Genomic DNA, 25011 nt, shown 5'->3' on the forward strand with positions numbered 1-25011 from the left:
TATTGCATTTGTTATTTTAATAATTTAAACCGAAAGCTATTTAATTTTCTAACCAGATCAAAAAAAGTATTTTGTACTATCAGAGGGTTAAATAAATCTAAGTGTCACAAAAACAGAAACATCTAGAAATATCAAACGAAAAAGAGAAAAAAAATGAACTCCGATAAATAATTGAAAAAAAATTTCATTCTTTGGCATAAATTCTTCATATAATAATACTAAAATCAGACAGATTTTTTTTTAAGACGAAGGTGGTGCTCGGGGACTCCAAATATTACTCAATGAACGAAAAGGATCAAATGTTAATTCACGCTGTAAAAAAGAAAAATGGGACATTATTTTAAGATAATTTTATGCAGTAATAATAGACTTTTAACTTCCAAAAAATTCCGGCATATAATTTTAATTTGGTACTTTTACTTCAATAGCAGTAGTCTAAAATTGATAGCAACCTTCGAATTATTGAAGATTTTTCAGTTTAATTCTTCGGAATTTCTTCGAAATAAGTCTATTATTATTGTGCCTATTGTAACTGGATAATTAAGTGTTTTTTTAAATAAAAATATTACATCAACTTCATCTTCACGCTGTGGTGGACGGGCTGGGAATCCTGGAGGAGTTCTTGTAGGTGTATCAGGTGCAATTGTTGCAGTGGGTGTCCAAGGTGACGCATTCCACAATGAACTACCGCCTATTCCAATACCTCCCATATGATGTTGCTGCTGTTGGAACAATTGTTGCCGTTCTTCACCAACTGGAGGTGGTAAAAACGTGCTGTCTCCCCAAAGACTATTATTTCCAGTCCAATTATCTAACAAAATCGTACTTATTTTAATACACTAAAAATAAACTAAAAGTAATCCTCTATTTATGAACTAATAAAAAATACTGTATTTTAGAGTCAAGAATATGTCGATTAGAACTTATGAGGCAAATTGACCAACTTACTGACTAGCAAAGCTGTTAAAATAAACCGATTTCTACTAGTTAATCATTTAACTTGAGGTATACATACTCGAGAAGAAACTAAAACGTTAAATAGCATCAATTCAGACGACCTAGTGAAATATCTGGACCTCCTTCTCGATTAAAATTATATATTACTTCTTCAACTAAAGAAATAAAATCGGATTGAATTAAGTGTTGCATTCAGTTGTGGTAGATGATATTTTTTTAAAAAGTAAAATATAGACGTTTTTTTTATGAATCTCTATAGGAAAATTTTGTTTGTAGAATCAATATTTTTAAGCGTTACAAACTTGGGGCTAAACTTAGTTTACCTTGATATATTTCATATATACATGGTATAAAAATACTTACTCTGATAATTAGCATGATGTGAAGTATAATCACCTAACATACTTCTTGCCGAATTATGAAGCATAGTCATCATTGCGGCAGATGTGCGTGTATCCCAAATATCATTTGTATAATTTAATGCATTATTATTATTTGTACTTGTATTAGCACCCAAACATGAACTACCATCCAACGATTGTCTAGACGATTCTAAATAATTATTGGCAAAGAAACTCTCATTATTTTGTTGTATACCAGTAGATGTTGTATCCACAAGAGTTGACGGCGATGTTTTTAAATTTGAACCAGTTGCTATTTGTACATTACTACTAGTATTTGGAACAGATTCCCAAATATTTACATGTGATTTCTTTGAACCAATTGGACCCAATTGTGTATTGTGTAATGTGTTATCAACATCTGTTGTTCGAATATGATCATAACTAAATAATGAATTCGATTGTGTGTTGTTTAATGAATCTGTAATATTTTTTATTTCTTTTAACGTATTTGTACTTGTATCACCACCAGCGACTACATCACTAAATCGTGCTCTATTTTCACCCCAACAATTTGTTGGTGGTATCGTTGATGTCGGTCGTAAAGTATTTACATATTTTGATGTATCCGATGGTAAAATTGTATTTAATTTACCATTAATATGATGCTTATCAATAGTACGTTTCTTCGGTACGGTTTTTTCTTTTTTGTCACGATTATTATTACGATTTCCACGTTTATGTTGTAACGGTTCTTGTTTGATATCATTTGTTTGAATTGTTGGTTCAAAATTTGTTTTATTTAATGATTTACTTTCAGATGAACGAAGTTTCCATTGATGATGATGAGTTGTTGAAACCACTTTTTTCTCATTATCTTCATCGTCACCTTCATAACTATCTCGATAATCATTCACTTTTAATTTTTTAGTTATAAATTTACGATTTTTGTCATTTTTTGTTAAATTCTCTTTATCACCTTCTTCATTATTTGAATATTCTGTTGTCGTCGATGACGTATCTTCTTCTGAACAATGTACATCAATTGATTTCTTCTTCGTAAGTTGTTTTTTAGTGTGCGATTTTTGTTCTTTCTTAACTATAGGTTCTTCAATTTTTATTTTACGATTATTCACAGGCGATGTATTAGTTTTATTTCGAATTATATTTGTTATAACAACTTTTTCAGGTAAATTATTCAGCGTTGTACTCACTTGTTTCTTATTGTTTAATTCTTTATTTTGTACTTCAGATGATTGAGGTGGTGGAGGAGGTGGTTCATTACTAATTTTTTTCGTTACTTTTCTTTTAGTATTTTTATTGTTTGATGATAAATTAAATGACGATATATTAACAACGGATTTACGATTTTTCACAACCGGCGACGAATCAATCATAATTAAATTAGAATTACTATTATTTTTACTTAATTTGATTTCATCATTATTATTCGGAGAATGATGTACACATTTTGGTTCCGGATCAAGATCCGTTTTTGTTTTTATGTCATGTTTTGTTGTACCAATTAAACGTAAATCTAATGGTTGTTGCATAACAAACGAATCTCGAGTTAAGATTGTAACCGTTGTTTGTATTATACGATCTGATTCTAAAAATGCACCAGTCAAAACACAAAGTAATAAAAAAAACATAAAACTAATCGATATATAATATAATAAATTTTCCCATGAAGGTCGTCCTAATACTGTCGAACAAGGTGCTAAAAAATACGGTGGTACTGTTGTAATTAATGTATAATTGACTTGTATACTTAGACTAGTATCAAGTACTAATGTGCGTTGTATTTTAGCTAATGTAAAATCCGGTGTAAAAGCAATATCCACTTTTTTAGTTTCGTTCGGTGGTAAATTAAATGGTTCACAATTTAATATTTTAAATCCAAATCCTTCACATGGATAGCCATTTATATAAAATCCTTTAATATATATGGAAACATCACCCACATTTCGTGCGGTAAATGAACGTTTTACAGTTAAATTCGGTGATGGATTTTTTCGTAAACGTTCTTTTTCACAATCTTTTAAATGTTTATCCGATAATTCAAACATTAATGGTGTTAATGAGCCTGGTTTACGATTGCCAAATTTTAATACAGGATAAGCACCTTGACCTACAAGGCGTACTACTTCTATGACAGTTAAATTATTTCGGATATACAGTAAAGTTGATTTTAATGCAGGACTAGTTGCGTTAAAATGTATTGTGACGTCAACTGTTTTGTCAGCATCCAATACAAGTAGTACACTGTCTGTGTGTTTTGATACGTTATGTATTTGAGCAAAATTTGAAGTTTCTTGTAATTGTTCCATATCAAAGTAAAACGTTGTTGATGAAACTCCAGATGTATTTGGATATATTCTTTTAAATCTAGAAAATTGGAAAAAAAAAATCTTTAAATTGTTCTGCAGAAAATAGTTCAGCTATCATTAACTAAGCATATTATTTTATATTTATTATTGATATTTTTATCGTTACTACTGAGCTAACATTTTTTTTTAAATGACAAGCTTGAACTAAGAAAAAAAAAATATCCAAAAATATAAAAAACATACCCATTTGGCAATTGTTCGTACAATTTTCGTCCACCTGGATAGACCGCTTCCATGACTAAATGTAAAACTATAGGAAATGATGATGGGTTGTGGAATGTTAATGTTTGTGTAGAAACATTTCCAATTTGTGTTGTTGGAAACATAAGAAAACTCTTATTTTCAGATGAAGAGTTACTTAACAATCTTGGCCAAGTAATTTTCACACGTGTATTAAATATAAAATCTTTCACTTCTGTTGTATCTAAACGTAATGTTAAATTTTGCCATCGTGATAAACCTTTCGATGTGATGTTTAAATATCGTCCATACATTGTGTTTAATAATTTTAAGTCAAATTCCAATGTGGAATGTAATAACGTAAAAGTTTTTAACCATTGTGTGCCCACTAAAAATTATCTATAATCAGTAAGTATAACAAAACTAATATAACATGTTAATAACATCTAACAGTTTGATCTTTTTTAACACTTATAATAAAATTGATCAAAATTATTGTTTGTAGATTTCAAAAAGAAACAGGTAAGATTGATAACTAAGCGTAAGTAAATAGAGACTAATGATGTAATTATTGAATTGAATACTCAAGGAGATCCACGTGTAATAGCAAGTCATTTAAAAATTGCTAAAAATCCTTATCCCATATATTATAAATGTGAAAGTAAGGATGTTTGTTTGTTTGCTACGCTTTCACGAGAAACTAGCAAATGGATTTGAATAAAACTACTACAATATAGCTCATACATCAGAATAACACATGAGTTATAATTTATAAAGATAATCATATCATTTCAACCATAAATTAAAGATTTCTATAAAATTTAAAATAATAAATGTAAAAAAATTCATCTTTTCTGAAATACTCGATGAATTATGACTATTTTACATTTTATAAAAATTGAAAACTGTACATATATATTTTAGCTGTGTAAAATCATCCCTTCGAGTGTTGATGGAAGTGGGATAAGTGATATCAAGAAAAGTGAAGGCTGTAAAGCGATGGTTTTTTGTTTTAAGCCCAGTGAAGCTGGTGAAGTTAGTTTGTAAATAATCCAGTATACATCACATTAGCACAAACATAGTAATAAAAACCTGGACACAACGTATATTTTTAATTTCAAAATATTTGAGAGAATTACCCGATAACTTGTCCTTAGAACTTATCCTTGATTTTTAAACTATTTTCATTCACATTTTTTAAGAAATCCAGATCCGATTGCTAGACGTTGTGGTTATATTTATAAATTCAAATTGAACGTACCTGTAGAATTCAATGTGAATCCTGTATAACAGTATGGAGCACAAGTTAATGATGGATCAAAGTACAAATGTGCAACAATTCGTGATATTCTCGGTGAAATATGTAAAGAATCTTCAACAGTTTTATTTGGTAATTCATATGAAAAACGAGAATCAAACGGCAAACTATTTAATCGTAGAAAATTCATTCCCTTTGAAAATGTTGAATGAATACGCAAAACTTGTTTGCATATTGTATTCTAAAAAGTAAATTTATCAAAAATGAAAATGTGTTTGAAAAACGAAAATCACAAAAATAATTTATAGCATTTAAGATTCCAAACAAAATAATTTTCAGTCAAATTGAATCGAACAAATATTTTAATTCACGTCTGATAACGATAAGTTATTTATAATAAGGATTATTTCTATGCGTTAATTTCGTTTTTAATCCTTACTATTTGCTAATATTAGCAGAAGCTTTATTAAGCTACTATTATTGGTAGAATGAAAATAAATAATTGATGTTCCAATTAGAAGTTTTGAACTATACATGAATTGCAGATTCATCATTTGATATTAAAAAAGAATTAGCCGCCCGTTAGTAGAGAGCTGAAGTTAAGTAAAATGGAGAGCTACAATATACAACAACGAATTCTCAGTATGAAGAATGATTATAAAATGGTAAAAGTTTTGCAGCCTCAGATCGAAAAATACGTACAATTATGGACCATCCAAATTGAAGCCCTTGTAAGCAGATTAATGAAAAATTTGAACAAACTGGGAACAATTTGAGCAAAAATTCGACTGAAAGTTCAACCACATCAATTCGGCATAAAGCTCAGGAAATTGGTGTTTCCACAACCACTATGCATTGAATCTTTGGTAGATTGAAAGACCAGCATGTGGTTTCAACATGCCATACAGCCAGAGAAATTGTTGAATTACTGCGTGAGTCATTTCCTGGTCGTGTTTTTCTTGTCTTGGAAATCGGCATTGGTTGCCCAGATCATGCGATTTAACGCCTTTGGATTTTTCTTTGGGGGTTTTTTAAAGCCACAAGTTTATGTAAATAAACCCACCAAGATTGAAGTTTTAAAAATGAAAATTCAACGCTGTATCACTGAAATATGGCAAAATTTATGCGACCCAGTCCTTCAAAATTTCATGAAATGATTGCGTCTGTGCCAGCAAAGCCGAGGCGGTCATTTGTCTTATTCCATTCATAACTTTATGATGTTTACTTCATTTTTCAATAAATGTTTCAAATTTTTGCCACAAATATACATGTTTTATTTAAAACTCAAAACCGGCGTTCTTATTGGAACCCTCTTTATTTCAAAACCCCATTTGGCTGAAAAACCTTTTGCGTTTTTTTAAGAATTTAAAACACTTACAGGAAAACATTCATCAAAAATAATTCGTTCTGGTTCAATACTTAATTTACCAGGTGCCGTACGAATTGTTACAGGAATTGAAATTCTTTCAAATGTTGTCTCCAAACTTAATTCACCTAATACTTGACCATCCATGCTTGGCGCCTTTAATGATAATAGAAACACTGCATACTCATTTGGTTTTATGGATTTCTGTAAAATTATTAACAAATTTTTTTTTTTTTAAATTTAATTTGTCTAATCGTTATGTCTACATAACTGTTTGTAAACCAGGAAAAAAATTTTTTTAACTTACACATGAATATAAATTTTCAAAAGAATAATTCATGATAGCTTCAGTAATATTTCCCGAATTACAGCCCACTAAAGAAAATTCTGAATTTTTTAGATCCGTGCTCCACTTTTTTAAATTCACATCCACTGGATTTCTATTTGCAAATATTAAATAGGATTCTTTCATATTTTCATTACCCACTAAACCTAAATCTAAAACTGTTTCATTTGGGTCAACGAATGGAATTATCTGAAAAATATATAATTTACAATCATTAAATCACCTTGAATTTTATTTCAGATTTATTAAAATTAATTTTTTTTTTTATAATAAAATTTGGAAAACAAAAGGACAAGTAAAAAATCGTGTTAAAATAAAAATATATAGAATATAAGAGCCATTTTTCACCCATCACACACTCAAAAAAAATAATTATGATTTTTAATTAATATTGATCGCATTTGTATTCTTAAAGATGTGTATTTTTTTATTATCAAGATTTTTCTCATAAAGAATATGGTAAATAATACAAATTCAGCCTAAAAAATAATTGATTTAAAACATTACCTTTTTTAATTTTCCATTATAACTCAAGAGTGGAACTTTAATTGTAGAAATATTAGTATAAATTATAATATTAGATTCAAAATGAAATTCTGCGACATTATTTCGAATACATTTCAAACTAAATAAATTTGCTGTTTTATTTGGTTGGATGACAATTGGTTGAAAATTTTGTATCTAAATAAAAGAAAAAAAAAAAAAAAACATTACTTAAAAATATTATTTAAAAATTTTACAGATTAAAAAATTTACCAAAAAATATGATTTTGCTTCCAACGGTAAAGTAACGTTTATAATAGCCACAGGTAAATTAAAAAAATTTGTAACCGGAAAATTTCTTGGAGTTAAATCTAACGATCGTTTATCAGATAAATATTGAGCGACCGATGAATTATAAACAAGTCCACCAGGATACATAGTAGCCCAATATGGGATAATCATATCGTATGGGATTTGTTTACTTTTCACAATAATTTGACCGAAAAACTGTTTTAAATCATAAGCTGATTTCCCTGAAATTTTTGTTAACCAAATGATTAAAAATTATAAATAATATCATATTTTTAGTTAATAATTAAAGCTTGTAATAAAAATATTGCAAATCGAAAAATTTAAACACGATTTCAATTTTGATTACCATAAAAGTTGCTAAAAAAGATTCTATTTTTTAAAGTAGATAATGCATATAAAAAATATCCTAAATTGGGAAAAGTAGCACAATCTGGCAACAGTGATTACCGAAAATGAAAATGGCGGTGTGAAAGGCAATATAATTGAGCATGCGTTCAGGTGTTTTTGAGAATATATATAGAACTGATTCTTTTGAAGATATATGCATCACACAAACCCATATAACTATGTTGAGCTATAAGGGCCCGTGTCTGAATTTACAGCGCCTATCTGGGCGGGGTCTAGTCATCGGCCGTTGCGTACTTTGTACTGAGCATCAGGCTGCCTTTCTCTCAAACGAACGAATTTGAACGATAAATACTTAGTTTTCCATTTATGTGTCAAAAAGTGAAATATAGGATCAAAAATGGCAAGATTTTTTTCCCGCTGGAGACCTATGCCTCCTTCTGCCTAGGTTAAGATTGATGAATGTTCTTTGGGGTCCTATTAACACGGTACAAAAAGCTTTATTAAAAGCGGTGCTGTTCCTCTTTTTTCCACTTTCGACACTTTTTTTTTCGGCTTATTCATTGTATTATAAGTTAAGAATCCCGAAACTATTATATCTGAGCATTTGTGGATAATATATCTTTCAAGGAGTTGATTTTTCAGTAACCTTGAAAGTCAAGGTCATCCTAAAAGTCAGAACTTATACAATTCCTTTCTCTACAACATTCGTATAAAATTTCATTTGCTAAAACTATTATTTTCTAGTTTGACTCCTGTTCGGAGTTTAACACCAATTTTACTAACTGTTACTAAAGCATTTAAGTATATTAATTATAAACTTTAATTATTAACCTGTAAGTAAAAATAATAATAATCACGTACAATTTATAGTTAGGTAACCTGCAAGTGTTGGAGTTTTTCCAAGAGGTGGTATTTTAATTGGTTGGAAGTCGATACTGATCACATTATTATTTGGTTTTGTCACAATACTATGAATACGAATTGATTTTTTCCATGTATTATGTAATAACAATTTGACTTTTTTAGGTGGATCTAAAGATCCACCAACACCAAACTCAACACCACCTTGTGAGGCATGTAAACCAGGAAATGATCCAACTTCTACTTCTAATGGTACAATTAATACTTCTTCACTTTTATTAAGTTTTATTCTAAAATAAATGTTATTTATTTTATTGTTATAAATAAGAAAAGGGTGTTTCTCCAAAATTGATAAATAAAGTTGGTTGGCTAATTACATAAATACCCCGAAACGTCGTGGATAAATAAAAAACGTAATTATATGGATGCTGTTTTTATATGCCAATCAGCGTTATTTATTTTATTCTCTGTAGATCTAAAAGGATTATGATAAAATTTACCTGATATAAGCAGTATGATTAGCTTCAGTTCTTGCATTAAATCTAACTCTAATTACAGGTCGAGTTTGATAAGGTGGAATTTCCCACATTTGTTTAGGTCCTTCCAGTTCACCTGTAGGTAATTCTAGATGAAATTCACCTCCGCTACTGTACACTTCTGTTATCTAAAAGAAAAAGAAAATACATTTTACCCACTTTCCTGAATTTATGATAATATTTTACGTGAGAATGCTTATGAGACAATTTTTTCTCCTATTTTTAAAGTTTGCGCACATTCAAAATGCGCGAATGAAAATTTGAAGTTAAAATTACAAAAATTGCTTGAGTTACAGACATTTCAATGATACAAAGTAAACTTGAATGGATAGGAAATTTTAAACTCGTTTATTTCTGAATTATTTAGAACGATTATAATTTTGGGTGACCCAATGTTTATTAATTATTCATGCCTAGGGATGAGTGTTTTTCAAAATTACTACTGTTTTTGTATTCTCTAGACAAGAATCTGAAAGGAATTCGCGTGGCAATTTTTCATACGTGGACTTATTAAATGTTTATAAATTCATTATTGTTGTTTGTTCACGGTATACAGATTAAATAATAATTTTACATACCTGTATTGCAGTCGAATGAGGATTATGCATATAAATTAATGGTGAAAAAGATGCGTTTAATGGAAGCCGAATATCTACTAATGGCCGCAAACGATATGGATTTGCTGCACTTATACCTTTCACCTAAAAAAAGTAATAATATACTTTACAAAGACATATTTAATTTTAAAAAAAATTAAATTCTCTATTCTTCAACACCTATTTTGTGAAAAGTTTTTCCACACTTTCATTCCCCCAAAAATTGATCCTCTTAATATAATCGGATAGATTTGGTATGAAACTAGAATCAACAGACTCAACGGCCGAAGCTATCTAAAAATTTTCAACCTTCTTATGGTCTTGGAGAAAATTATTTTTTTGCATTAAAACTTTTCATGTATCTCTTATGGTTAAAGATAGTTCCTACAAAACCTCTTACGCCCCGCCCCGAACACACTATACAAATTTCAGCTCTATATCTTTTTTCTTTTTTGAGTGTGCTTTTCCTAAGAAATACTATTTTTTCTGAAATTGTCAAAAATAGTGAGTAGCGTTTGACATAAAACCGGCAATAAAACACATAACAGTACGGGTAGTAATTTTTCCGTACTGTTATTTGTTCATTGGTCAGTAAACATTTAAAATACCCCAGAAAAACAAGTTTTCTGTCGTCAAAATGATACCTGAACGTCGCAATCGTTTAACAATTTCAGAAAAAATGTGTTTTTTATGAAATTAAAATGTGACCTCTTAATGAAATTAAAACTACACATTTTCTTCACAACTATCTAATGCCCTGACTGACGGTTTTGATGTATGATACTCCTTCGCCCACCATTGATAGTAAGAAAGTTTTTAGTAACATCTATACGCGAGTGGCTACATTTTTTTAACATAAATTGGAAGCGATGGGAAATCAAAGATGATATATTTATTAAAATATCTTGAACATAAAGTATTTATTGTTTAAATACATAAATACTTTCTTATGAGAAATGAGTAGAAACGAAATAAGTTTTGTCTCATAAAAGATCCCAAACTTGGAATTATTTTTCAAATCGAGAGGATAACAGCTATTTAATAATTAAAAGAAAATTACCTCGAGTAATGGAATCCGTCGTAAAACCACGCATAAATTCGCCATTATAAACAACCTAATCAAAATAATTGATAGATGCATTTGTTGTAAATATCCTAAATATACTGTTGAAGAAGATAAAATTTTCGACTAGTTTAAATTTAATTCTAACTATATTGCGATTATATGGGTAAACTCATTGTTTCGTCAATTATGATCAAAATAAATATTCGGCGTATAAAAGATTATATATTTTTATCGTTAAATTTATCAATTACAATATCTTTTCTAAACAACAATCAAAATATATAGAGCGATGGAAAAAATAAAATCAACAATCGATACAAATTACGACAAAGTAACCACAAAAATATTTGTATACACATATTATTATCATATTATGTTGTGGTTACACATCCGTTCTTTCATTTAATTTGATATAATTATAGATACCAAATCAAGAAATTATCGTACATACATACACACTGTTGCTAATTAGTTTAGCCATTGAAATACTGATATACAAAATGTTATCAACAAGACTATACACAATTTCATTATAAGTTAAAACGGATTAGCCAATCAAAAAATATCTTCAACAAAAGTTGTAGGGGGCGGACATCATGTCCTGACATCAGACAGGACTTAGTTCTTCGGGTTTCTTTAATAGCCAATTTAGATCCTAAACGTAAGAAATAGAATAACTCTTTCAAGTTAGAAAGATGATTCCTCTGTTTTAAAAAAAAATTGTTGGTTTTTTTATGCGGATCAAATTTATAACATAAAGTGTTATTCTAACCTTTACCGTTTAGAATCTAAATTGGCTATTAAAGAAACCCTAAGGACTAGGTTCAATCTGAAGTCAGAACATGATGTTCCCCATCAAACTCTGCAAATTTTGTTAAAGTTATTTTTTGATTGGTTAATTACAAAACGAGATATTTAGATTTATATATTAAAATGGCCCACCCTGTATATATACTTTGCGGTTTTTCCAAGGATGAGACACGATCATGGAGAAGAACTATACTCGTAAAAAGTTCGTCAATTCTAGTGACGTTTAAGAAAAAATGTGTCAAACAAAAGTTGTTTGATAAGGAACATTTTTTACGTTTAAACTTTTGTTCTATCTCTAACGGTTTACAAGATGGGTCCCACGGACCCAAGACTCAATTGACCTATGTTGATCATTTACGAACTCGACCTCATTTTTTACATCCTAAGTACGCTATAAAAATTTCATCTTGATATCTCTTTTCGTTTTTGAGATATCGTGTTGACAGACAGACGGAAATGGAGTAATTAGATGATTTTATGAACAAATATACCAAAATTTTTTTCGTAGGATCAATATTTTTAAGCGTCACAAACTTGGGACTAAACTTAATATACTATGTATATTTCATATACATGGTATAAAAAACGTGTTTATTTTGCCGAAATATATTTTTTTGTAGCTCTTTATAAGGATAATCAACATTTTGAAGTACTTTTTCAAACTTAGTAGAATACCCTATTAGATGCATTACCTGTTATATTAAAAAAGGATAATTTTACATCATTAAAACTTTATGTCTTACTTTATATTGAACACTCCCTTCAGAAGTATGAATAAGCAATATACTTTCAATAGCACCTTCTTGTCGACCCAAAAATACAACATTAAATGTTGTATTACCTTTTGGCGGTATAACCTTTAAATAAATTTATAAGAAAAAAATAATTATATTCATCATCTTGACAAATAAAAAGAAATATTATGATCTCTAGGCCGCCAATTTTTTAATTTTTGGTTAAAAAAAAAAAAAATTTTAAGAAGTAGCATCTTAGGCTCTGGTTACACAAACATTAAAATATTTATTTTACTTTATTTTTATTTTAATCTATGGATCTCTGTATATAAAAAATGTTCATCGAAAAGCAGAAATTAAGGATGTCGCTGCTGTATCAAAACTTCAAAAGTATAAGTTTTAATACAAATGCTCAAAACACGAACCCATATAACACGAACGTGAAACTTCTATGCCGAGGCGATCCTATTTGGGCGAAGTCTAGTCATCGGTCGTTGCGTACTTTGTACTGCGCATCCGGCTGTCTTTCTCTCGAAAGAGAGAGAAACCGATGTTTATATAATTGAAATTGTTTTTAATTACTTGCATTGTTTGAACACAATAGACAGCCTGATGCGCAGAGTTAAGTACGCAACGACCGAGGACTAGACCTCACCCAGATAGGTGTCTTTTTACCTACTACCCTCTCCACTCGAATTTCACGTCCTTGTTATATGGGTTCGTGGCTCAAAGTAATCTGAATAAGATAAAGATCTAAACAAGTTGTTAGAAGAGGATAGAGAAATTCACATCAAACATCTTTTGCTACATTAGCGACATTCTAGTCACTTTACTAACTGCCATCTTTATCACTTTTTGAGTCAAACAGATATGAGAGATTCGAACTGTATCCATCATTAGCGACCAAAAAATCATAATATTGTGATTCTATTCATAATACAAACCTTATCTTCAAAGAACGAACTATGAAAATGTACTGTATTCCCCGATATAGAACTCATTACTATTGTCTTATTACTATCTACGTTAATTACTGTAACTTTTTCATGGTAGGGAACACCAAGAATTCTAAAAAAATATACCAGAAAATTAAATTTAAAAATAACATTGATTTAAAGTTTAAAAAAATGAATAACAAACCTTTGCTTAAAATCTAAAATATCAGGTTCAAATTTTAGAAAAATTTTGGAGTTACGGCTATCCAAATTTTGAATAACACTACAAAATAAAAATAACAAAATCAATTTTTAATTGATATAAGATTATGAATGCAGGATAATACAAACTTTGATCCTGATATTGAAAATTCTTTATGTGCATCTTCAGAAAACAAATGAACTTCTTTTGTGCCTTGAATCGACCCTAGAAGCAACAAATTACGAATAAATAATACATAAAAAAATACATTAATTGTATTGAGTTTGGGATAAGCATTTCAAACATAAACATTCCTTGAATGCATATGACATTTTAGACATTAAAAAATTTATAATAACAATGAAACATTAGATCATGAATGGGCCATTTGGAACATAAGCAACAAAATTATTTGTGTTAAAGCTCACCATTGTCCTGAAACGACATATGTGTCATACAAATTTGTTCAAATATTGTCAACAGGAATGTAAAGTAAAATAGGAAAGCTCTGTGTGTCATTTTTATATCAAGATTATAATAACACCATAAAGCTGTTGATTGATTTCTTTTATTTGAAGGGCCACTACTTAAATATAAAGTCACATTGATTGATAAATATTTAATTATGTTATTTTATGCCTGTTTTCTTATTTCATATTCACACTTTTTTCTACTTTTTATGGCATACAATATTTTTTTTTAATAAAACTGTGCATAATATCGTTTTAGAATATATACGAAAATTGTCTTGAGAATTAATTCTACAGCTTCATTTTATCAAATTCATCAGGGTTGTCAATATTCATTTTTATACGATACCCTACATTTATGTAATAAATCGGTTGTATATTAATTTCATATATGATCTGATTAAATTTAGCCTGAAGGTTGTAACGTTTATAAATATTAGCGGTAAAAACAAAAATTTGGTTAAGTTGTTCATAAAATAGTCTAATTATTCCATACTGATAGTGAGTATCTAGTGATTAACTCGAAAATGCACGGAGATATCGAACTGAAATTTTCAGATCGTATGTCTAAACCTAGAAGTAATAATATAGAACTGTAATGTGGCCATCCAAACGGTTGATCGTTATACAGAGAGACCTAAAAAAAGTACGCGTATAGTTGCCTTCGCCTTTCTTATATTACCTCTATGACATACACAGACATGCACGTGTTTACAAAATAATTCAAAATATTAATATTTTTTAAAAGTTTTTCATTTTGATCAGCGGCTTTATCAAGACTAAAAACTTACACTTATTAACCGTTACTTACCTTAGACCTTAGAAAAAAACGGGCGGATAACGAAGTTTTGAAGCAAAATTTTCATTTGCTCATTTAAAGCTGGATGACAATAAAGCGAAGAAACGATGAAGTGCACCAATTCAAAATTTTTAAATGGGATATGTCAGCATAAAAAAAAGAATTCTACCATCGAAATATTATAGTTAAGATCAAAGTTTGAAATGGGTCTATTTTCAAAATGCAAAACTCATTAAAAAAATTCCTGAAAAGAGGTCTGCCAATAACATTTGCAGATCTTTAAGGACTAAATAACATAATATACAGTGCGTTGTATATTACTAAGGGCATCATTTAAGGTCTAAGAACTTTGGACAGACTGTGCATTATATTCTTGATATTCACGTTTCTTTAATATAAAAAATTGAGCTAGGTAATCAATGAGTTGATTTTTTATATTAAAATGAAATTGAACAAAATTGATAAACATTTTATCAGTTACCAATTACTAGACGAATAACAAAAATGTATTTCCTGATTATATTTAAAGGTCAGAGTTTTAAACAAATACTATCTAAACTCAACAACGTATTGCGTTTAAATTTAAGTGGTAGTAAATAAAATTGAGTACTTGCAATTTTTCTTCAAGTCCAATTATCTGTAGAAGATAAGCAATGTTAAAATTAGCAACTCTCAAAGTCAGGGATTATGGTTTATTTTCAAAACCAAACAGCATGTCAAATTGGATTCGATTGTATTTTCTTCAACGTTTTTACTTCCAATTTTTCTAACTTACCCAACTAACCCTTACTTCAGCGTTAAATGGCTAGACCATTATTTAGCCGATAAAAATTGTATGTTCTTGATTGGATTGGAATGTTTCTATAATGTCTAGTGCACTTACGTAAATCGTAGAGGAGTGCCCCAAAAATTTTGGCACTATTTTTTTTTTTCATTCATTCGATAGGGAGTTTTTTGGAGACCTTAAATCTGAATTTGCGTATTTGGCAAATTAACTCTTTCGCCGCAATCTTGGAAAATGACTTTTTTACGCTTTGGCCGGTGTCTCGCGTTTTATTCATTCAAATTTTGATGTCGTTTGACTTGCCTGGGTTTTATCTTCAAACCCATTTATGTCAAAGTTCACGCTACCATTAATATAATAAAGTTATTAATGTTCAAAGTCGAAAATTTTTTCGTGACTTTTTGTAACGGTTTTTTGCAATAGTTTTTAAATAGTGCACCGCAGTGTTAATAAATAGAACGTTTTTTGAAATGGACTAAATTATGCGTAATTTGATATATCTTTCACCTAAATTGGATTTTTTTTCGCTGACCAATCCAAACCCAAAGTCGAAAATTGAATATTTTCATCAACGCTCGGAGTTCTAATTATGGTGCATGTTTTATGAATAACGATGCAATTTTTATATCCGATTATAAATATTTTTATTGTCATTACATTACATAAACTTTTCTTCTTCCTTTTCGGTTGCTCGTATTAACATTAATTTAAGTCTGAATAACTCTTCTAAAAAACGCACACAAGTTCTACGACATCAAAATCATCACATTTGAATGAATACAACGCAAGATATGGGCCATAACGTAAAAAAATAATTTTCCAAAATGACGGCGAAAGGGTACTTTCCCGAATATGCAAATTCAGATTTCAGGTCTCCAAACAACCGTCTATATTTTTTTTAAATCTGGCGAATGATGAAAATAAAGAGATCATCAAATACATTTTCACAGAAATCAATATTTAAATATTTTTATATCTTTAAAAACCAAGATACAAATCTTCGAGATATATTAATTATTGCATGTCTTATTGTATTTCATAATGTTTAAAAGATACAAAAAATTTTCGGAATGCAACTTTTTGTAAATCTGACCCGTTTTAATTGTAGAAAGAAAGTGTTATTAATAATAGAAATGTTGTTAAGGATAATTTGCTTTAGTCTTCTCATCGTGATACGAGCAATTCAACGCGATATAGTTAACAATATCCAGGCAGATCCAGTAGAGGTCGAGTATTGTGAGAAATAAATTTTTTAATTTTACTTTTGATTGTCTAGGCACGACACGATGTCGCTGATGAACATAATTTCAATATTATAAGTCATTATATACTGTGGGCTTCAATGAAATTTCGCACAACCCTTAATAAATGCTAGAACCCTCCCTCCGGGGGCGACCTTTACAAGATTATTAACAAAAACGTTACATAAACCGCAGTGAAAAACTTATTCAGGAAATTCTACACGACATGTATAAGTATAACTAATATAAACTTAGTAATATTTTCCCTTCATTTAATTTTTACTAAAACAAATACATATATACTTTTTAAGACAAACACAATGGTTTCAAATAAGCATTAAATAAAAACCTGTTTTAACAATTTTATTGTATAGCCGCTAATTACAAAATTTGGATAATGAAAGACAATAACTTAACAATTTATAATATTTCCAATAAACGATATTTAAACATCAAAATACTTGCTGTGCGACAAACAATTTTGAGCAGATCACGATTCGCTATTTATCTTCTTCTTCATCACTGATGTTGATTGCCTGTATAAACAATAATTATCGAACATTAAAATTAAATTACCAAATATATTTGGAAAAGGAAAGGGTTATGTTTTTCGTGTCACTGTCTGGTGTTGCTTAAAAATATTCGCGCTGTAGTCACGTGAGTGTTCTCAATATAATGTCCCACCTAATTTTTCAGGGTAAAAACCTGGGATATGATTTTTCAAAAAGGTTATTTTAGGTCTAAATTTAAGTCTTTGGAGAAATTGATAGGATACGTTGATAAACTTAGCAAGTTTAATTTTCTTATTTTAAGGTACTAAATAAACAAGTTCGCCAGAGGTGCCATCACGAAAATCATACTTTTGTATTCTTTAATATTGGGAACTGACAAAGGTTGTAATTCGATTAAAATCGTGAAGTATGAAAGTATTTTTCTTTAGATTGTTCAAAAGATTTTTTCTTTAAACCGCCCAATTTTAGTTTCAACAATTTCCATTTATATTTTTATCTATCTATGTATATACTAATTCATTTGACCGATATTTTCAAGGATTGCTTTTTTATTTTAAATAAAAAAACACCAAAATAGTCAATTCCCAAAAAAATGTTTAAAAAAATAGTAGCAAAAACTAAGCAAAACCACTCTATCACAAAAATAAATTTACACACATGAATTTGTTTTGCTACAGAGTGCAAGTTGCTATTATGCTAGGATAAAAAAATAAACATACAGGAAAAAATTTAATAGGAAACTAATTTCATGCAATTATTTCTAAATATTTTCCAAAATTATTTAAATACTTTTTGAAGATATTTTTCAGTCATTCATTTGAAAGTTGAAGACACAATAAAGAGGTCGAAGGTGTAAAAGATCATTCCTACAAAAAAGTTTAAAATACTGGGCCTATGGCGCAGGGGTCTTAACTTTAAGATTCAGAAGTACACAATTTCTGCGGAACAGATCCAGTGTTTATTCGACTACGACATATTTGCACTTTTGTAAAAGCGTACAGGAGAAAAACAATAAATGTAGTATATACTATTTTCCACGATTTTAGTCTATAGAAAAATCGATTTAATCAAGTTACTTAATAATTTAACTTAAGCCAGCAAATCCGTATTTTTCTTAGTAATTAGTGGTTTTTGAAAAAGCAACAGCTTACATAATTTTAATTTGCCAGATAGATAATTGAATTATGTAATTAATACGAATCGTAACAAGGCCTAAAAGGGTGATATTTATGTTTGTAATAATAATATATTATTATTAGCATTACATTATGGTATTTTAACCGGACAATTATCATGCACCTGATAATAGAAGAAAATGGAAGCAAAATTTTGACTCAATATACTCATTATTCCACTTACACTTTTCATCAAAGTAAGAATTTTTAAAATTTAGACTAAAAAAATAAATAATCTGACGAGTATGATCTACCACAAAACACACACAAAATAAATAAATTGAAAAACAGTTGAAAACGCCATTTGGATCTATGCTTGCAAATGTGTAAAAAAAAAACTCAAAATCTGAAGCAAGCCACTAGCTAGCGTTTTATATTTAGGTATAAAGAAATACCTTTGCTCGGAGTTTTTCCTTTTATTCCATGGAATAACTTTACCTCTTCTTCGTCGTCTTCTTCCTCATCCTCTTCTTCTTCGTCGTCGTAATCATCATCTTCGTCGTCCAATCCTTCACCAGTATAATAAAGTACGGCACGTGGTACAATTCGTTCACGAATATAATGACCTATCTCAAAATCGGTTGTAAGTACGGCTCTTGTTTCATCATCCATTTCAGCTTTAGGATCTTCGGACACTAAAAATTTATAAACATTTATTGAAAAAAAAGAAAATGAACTGCCAAAGAAAATAACTTGTTTGAACTGTGATTGATATAAAAAACTGCATAGTATAGAACCACCAAACACTCCCCTATCCTCAAAAAAATTCTATTGCGAATGATTTATTTGCCCTGAATTTTGTTTGACTACGTAAAAGAAGGAAAGCCAAGGAAAAAAGGATACCGTATGAACTAAAAATAAGTGTATCATGGTTGGTATACAATTAAGAATCCAGAGAAAAATGTAGATATATACAGGGTGGTAAAAAAATACGTAACGGGCTATCTGGTACCGGATTCTAAACTTTAAAAATGTTCTATAAAGAAAGTATTTTTTCGATCTGACCTAATTTAGCCGCAATCCGCCATTATGTTTTTAGGAAAAATGCAATATTTTACTATCTCTTTGCAAGTTTTTTTATGAAACTCCACATCTATTAGGTACTAAAAATAACCTTTTTTTAAAACCTAGGAAAACTATAAAATGGAGGCTATTAAAAATTTTTTTATCAAAATCAGCAGTTTATTAAAGAAAAAGGATATTGAAGCAAAATGCGTAGAATAATATCATATTTCATAGCCAGTAATTTTTTTTTCGATTTGACTTAGTTTAGCCCGCAATTCGCTATTGTTTTTTTTTTTAGAAAAAATGCTGGCTGCTATGTAATTTTGTAATAACACACGGCATGAAAAGTCATGACATTTTCACGTCATGACTTTTCACGGCATGAAATTTTTAATCCTACTAACAACAATGTTCATAAGATTCCTTTATTGATTTAGTAGAAAAAAAATTTCAAAATCTGGTTTGGATGACAATAAAAAGGTTTTTAACATGGAAATAGTTATTGTAAAGTTCGTTTTTTTTTTTATTAAATGCAAATTTTATACGATGCATAAAAATTAAGAAAAATTATACTTACATACAGGAGGTGAAAAGAAATTGAAGAATGAATCGTTTTGCACTGTTTTTGTAACGGTTCTAACCGATCCTCGTGATTTATGTTTTTGTTTCTTTGTGATTGTTTTAACTGTAACATTTTTTCCTTTTTGCCAGTCAATTGTACATCCCTTACATTTATAAATTTCAGGACCCTCAAAACTGAATGGATCATCTTGCTCTGGAACGCATTTTAATAAATATTCTTTTGTGAGTACCGAATTTGTAAAATATTCATTTGGTGAAAAATAAAATTCTAAATTGAAGCCCATTGGATCATTAAGGAAATTCACTTTAATTTCTGTTAAATGTTTTAGTATAGGCTCATCATGTTCATGTACCATTTCTGCAAGCATTCCTACATTTTTGAATATCGTTAGCCAAAATTCTGGTACTCCTTTCACATTATCATCTAACTTTTTGGTTCTGAAAATATTTACAAATTTATAATTTATTATTTGTATTTTTAATATACATAATTTTTTTTTAACTAGTATACAATTTCACATCGAAAATTTCAAAGGCTAATTGCATGGTGAGTATTATTTTAATTGTTCTCAACAGAAATAAAAATCAATGTCGAATTTTCCTTTGAAAACAAAAGGTGCTGATGTATCTAGATATCAAAATTATTCAAGTAAAAATGCTTGTAAGATATTACTTCCGTATACAAAAAAACTGGAAAAATTTCTGGAAAAATAACTAATGATCGCATGTAGTTAGTTACAAGCAGGCTTAAATCATAAACAGTTGTGGCTGGTCTATGGAATGCCTAGACTAAAAAAAATTGGTTCCTTTTTATTAAAATTTAATTCATACATTTTAACATTCATAAATTGCTTTGAGTTCTTAATATCCATTTATTTATTCAACATAGCTGAAACTCACTTTAAGCCTGTTATCGTAGTTCTATTTTAAGGCCCCGATTGTAACACGACAAATGATTTTACCAAGACACCGATTATAGACTGTCAGATAGTGATTTTTACAGTCTATTAAGTGTTTGGAGCGGAATAAAGTCGTCTGGAAAAATGCAAAAATCGTAGAACACTGAGTGCTTTTTTATGGATATTTTTTGCTTTAAATGCTCATCCGAATAGGATTTTTAAAGAGCGGAAGGAAAGTTTGAAAAGTTAGAAGTTGTTTCAGAAAAATTCGAAGTATGAAAGTGATTTTTATAGGATTTTTGTAGTACACAAATAAAAATTAATGTTCTTTAACAAATATTTACGGTAATTAAGGTTTAAAATGGCTAATCCCGTGTATAATATAAAATTTAGTGTCTTAAAATGCCACTGATTTGCAAAAATTAACATACAATCTTGAAATTTCCGAAGTTTTGCTTTTTAGCTTAGCTGTTCAAGTTAAAACTAGTAAAATTAAAAATTAAAACCAAAAAAAGGATGTGAATGATTAGCACCGGGATATTAATCCCTGTAATTTGTTATTTTTTGAAATTATTTAGACTTGATTCATATGGAGACAAATAATCTAAACATGTTTATAAAATCGAATTTTAACATGATTCGAGCTTAGTTTTTTAGGTTTCATGCCAAATCAATTTTAAAACTCTTAGCATTCCTAAAATGAACTAGATATCGGAAATTGATAAATTAATAAAAATAATTTTAAAAAATTACTCGGTGGAGTCTTCTTTCTTTTCATCAATTTCTGTTATTTTTGGTTTGCTTTCTTCATCATCATCTGATGGCCAATCACATTCATCTTCGGTAGGTTCGTATTTCCCGGTTACAATAGTTTCTCGCTATAAAAAAAAAAAAAATTTTAATATCAATATTGGAAAAATATAGGGTGGATCATTAAAAATCGGGGATCATTTATTTGCGAGATGTTACGATATAGCTTATTATAGTATTGGAATATTCAAAATAATGAAATAATAGCCGACAAGGACAGCCATTAATTTGTGTTAAATATTCTTCTAAACCGAAACTGTCACTTGAGAATATTTGTTACCCCTTTTTTAATATATAATTGTATTCAAAATGAACTAAAATGTGGATCACCCCACAGGAGTTATTCATAAAGCAAATTAGGCACGTGCCTAGAGGTGCGAGGTTACAAAGGGACGTATGTTCGAGTGTAAGTTTTCATCAAACAAAAAATTTTGTGAGTAAGTATGCAAAAATTGCCTTTTAGGCTACTTTTGACAATGCTCGGGGATTAAAATTTTATGGAAGGCGACTCGTCGCCGATGGGCGACTTTTGAAATTAAACAATGAAATGGAAATTTTTTTCCAATTATTTTTTTTTTTAAATAAATGGCTATGAAAAATTTTACCTAAGGATTTATATATCTAGATACACAGATCGATCTTCGTATAAATACTCATTATTTGAATCACGCGCTAAATCAGATTCTTGATAAATCAGAATTTAAAAAAAATTTATTTAATTTTTACCATTTGAATTAATCGCGGCGACTTTAGCGCCACGGGTAGGCGGCGAGTCGAAAAAAAACCTGGCAACCCTGTATGGGTGTTGCAAAATATAGTTTTTTAATTTTCTATCGCTAGATAAAAGTCTTTCTTAGCATTAAAATCCATTCTATTTATTGATCATGAGCATGAACTTGTTTATGAAATATTATAAAAATTTTTTTTAATTAACATTCAAAATATATCTTTCAAGTTACGCTGAATCTTTTCCTTTATTTAAAAAGATCAAACATTTATTGTCTTTGACAGCAATGCTCTGTTTTTGTAAAGATTTTTTGCATTCTATCCGAAACAATTCGAATCGTAATTTAAAATAAAAAAATCTATTAAAATTCCAATAAATTCAAAAATAATGTTCGGTTTCTTGGTTTGTAACTACCTGTATTATGATCAGAATGATATTTCGAGGATTTATAAATTTACAAAATAAATCAAAGTCTACATGTAAAATCTTCGTTTTTAGAAATTTTGAAAAAAAAAAAGTCAATATACCTAAGTTACTTCAAAGCTGTAAATTTTCAGCTTTGTTTAAGTTTGTGTTTTTGCGTCTTAAAAAAAATTGATCTGAATTCTAATTTTGCATAACAAAATTTTCATTATCGTCCAAAATCTCAAAGAAATTTTTTTTAAATACAAAAATTTAATGTTACTTTTTAGATACTCTAGAATTGTACAAAACCGGGTGTTAATCCACAAATGTTAAAACAAACTTGAATGAAATTGTTTCTTTTTAATGACATGTATGAATCATTAAAAATTATAATAGAATCACGTATCTCATTTTCAAGGTTAATTTAAAATATGCCGGCTTTAATTGGAAGTGTTAATTTTGTCCAAACTAAATTAAATAAAACATTAAATTAAAATTTAAATAAAACATGATGATTACTTCAAATCATTAATGACTGTTTATTATACTTTGGCGGCAAAAAAAACAAAAACAACATTGTCCTTAAAAACTAACAAACAACTACACATGAAATATGGAAAAGTTGAACAAATACAAATATTGACTTACTTTTTCATAATGTGGACTATATAAATTGTGATATTTGCATTCTAGAGCATGAACTTCTTCATAAAATCGTGCCTCTAATTTTGTTGACTCCAATTGAATTTTCTTTAATGCTTTAATACGTCGTTTTACGGATTGAGGAAGTGCTGCAAGCATTTCAGAATGAAGACGACCCTGTATTGCAGCTAAAACATCAGGACACCGTAACATACGTGCTGCAATTTCATCACCGACATCCTCTTCTTCACCAGAGTCACCTTCACTGATGCCATCTCCAAAGCGTTCTGCATCGTTTGACATGATGTTTAATTAAGATGAGATCTGTTTCATAAATTATAAATACAATTGCAATAATTTTTCAACGTTAAAACTAAAATTACGCAGTTCTTAACAATAATGACAAACAAAACGCAATGGATTCCTTCACAGCATGAAAGCACATGTAAAATTGTTTAAACAATTGAATATGGATGAACTATTTATCGAATACATCTAGTTACTTCAAATTTGAAATTAATTCACTAAAAATAATTGTCACATATTAAATCTATCAAATAATTGAATTGAAATATATTGAAATATTTATTAGAAAAAACACTTACTCCAACGTTATCGTCCGAAGAATGAGAATTGAAAGATGGTTGAAATATCCCACGTTTTAATTCACCCCTCCTCTTTTAATTAAAACCACGAATGCGCAATAAAAATAATTATAAAAATTTTTTGTTGTAGATTAAATTTTTTGGACTTATTTTTTTAATTTTTACATAAACACAATATAATCAATTCAAAGACGAATTTTTAAGAAAAAAAATCAATTTCAATTTTAAATATTTAAAATTCCCTTTTTGAATTTTTTACTTATTTAATTTTCTAATACGAATAAACTGAAAATAAAGAAACACCGTTGATCTAAAAAACATTTAATAAAAAACAAATTTTCAAAAACGTGACATTTCAACGGCTACTTGAATGTGCCATAATAATAATTTTATTAAAATATGTTTTTCTTAAATAGTTATCATTTTTTACCTAAATATAAATAAATTTTAATAGATAATTTGCGAAAACTGTTTCAATTATAATTTATTATATTTGAATTGGTTAAAAAAACGCAAGACTTTTGATGTAACTATGAATGTATGACATACAGAGTGCTTCAAAATTATGTTTCATAACTTTAGTACATTTTGTAATAAATCCCTTATACAATTCTTTTTAATCCATTAGAACATC

General features: G+C 28.9%; 2 protein-coding genes across 3 annotated transcripts; both read right to left on the bottom strand.

Moving 5' to 3' along the window:
* Positions 1-39: 39 nt before the first annotated feature.
* On the bottom strand, positions 40-14386 carry LOC123297514 (transmembrane protein 131). The gene is made up of 17 exons (XM_044879207.1): positions 14150-14386; positions 13871-13946; positions 13725-13802; positions 13529-13652; positions 12594-12707; positions 9957-10079; positions 9343-9506; positions 8843-9132; positions 7595-7854; positions 7346-7519; positions 6800-7027; positions 6505-6696; positions 5130-5367; positions 3872-4256; positions 1321-3686; positions 570-811; positions 40-312 (listed from the first exon to the last, which is right to left on the bottom strand). Exons 1-17 carry the CDS (start codon positions 14238-14240, stop codon positions 241-243), a joined length of 5217 nt encoding a protein of 1738 aa, XP_044735142.1. The 5' UTR covers positions 14241-14386; the 3' UTR covers positions 40-240.
* A 2977-nt stretch (positions 14387-17363) lies between these two features.
* LOC123297429 (nucleosome assembly protein 1-like 1-B) lies at positions 17364-24480 on the bottom strand. Of its 2 annotated transcripts, none has more exons than XM_044879085.1 (6): positions 24378-24480; positions 23779-24096; positions 21942-22066; positions 20285-20727; positions 19141-19337; positions 17364-17551 (listed from the first exon to the last, which is right to left on the bottom strand). In XM_044879085.1, exons 2-6 carry the CDS (start codon positions 24073-24075, stop codon positions 17516-17518), a joined length of 1098 nt encoding a protein of 365 aa, XP_044735020.1. In that variant the 5' UTR covers positions 24076-24096; positions 24378-24480; the 3' UTR covers positions 17364-17515. The 2 variants fall into 2 exon arrangements, with proteins under 2 accessions (XP_044735020.1, XP_044735019.1); XM_044879084.1 differs by having other exon boundaries at positions 19098-19337.
* Between the last annotated feature and the right edge of the window lie 531 nt (positions 24481-25011).

The sequence above is a fragment of the Chrysoperla carnea genome, chromosome 4 (assembly GCF_905475395.1).
Source record: "Chrysoperla carnea chromosome 4, inChrCarn1.1, whole genome shotgun sequence".
Taxonomy (NCBI): domain Eukaryota; kingdom Metazoa; phylum Arthropoda; class Insecta; order Neuroptera; family Chrysopidae; genus Chrysoperla; species Chrysoperla carnea.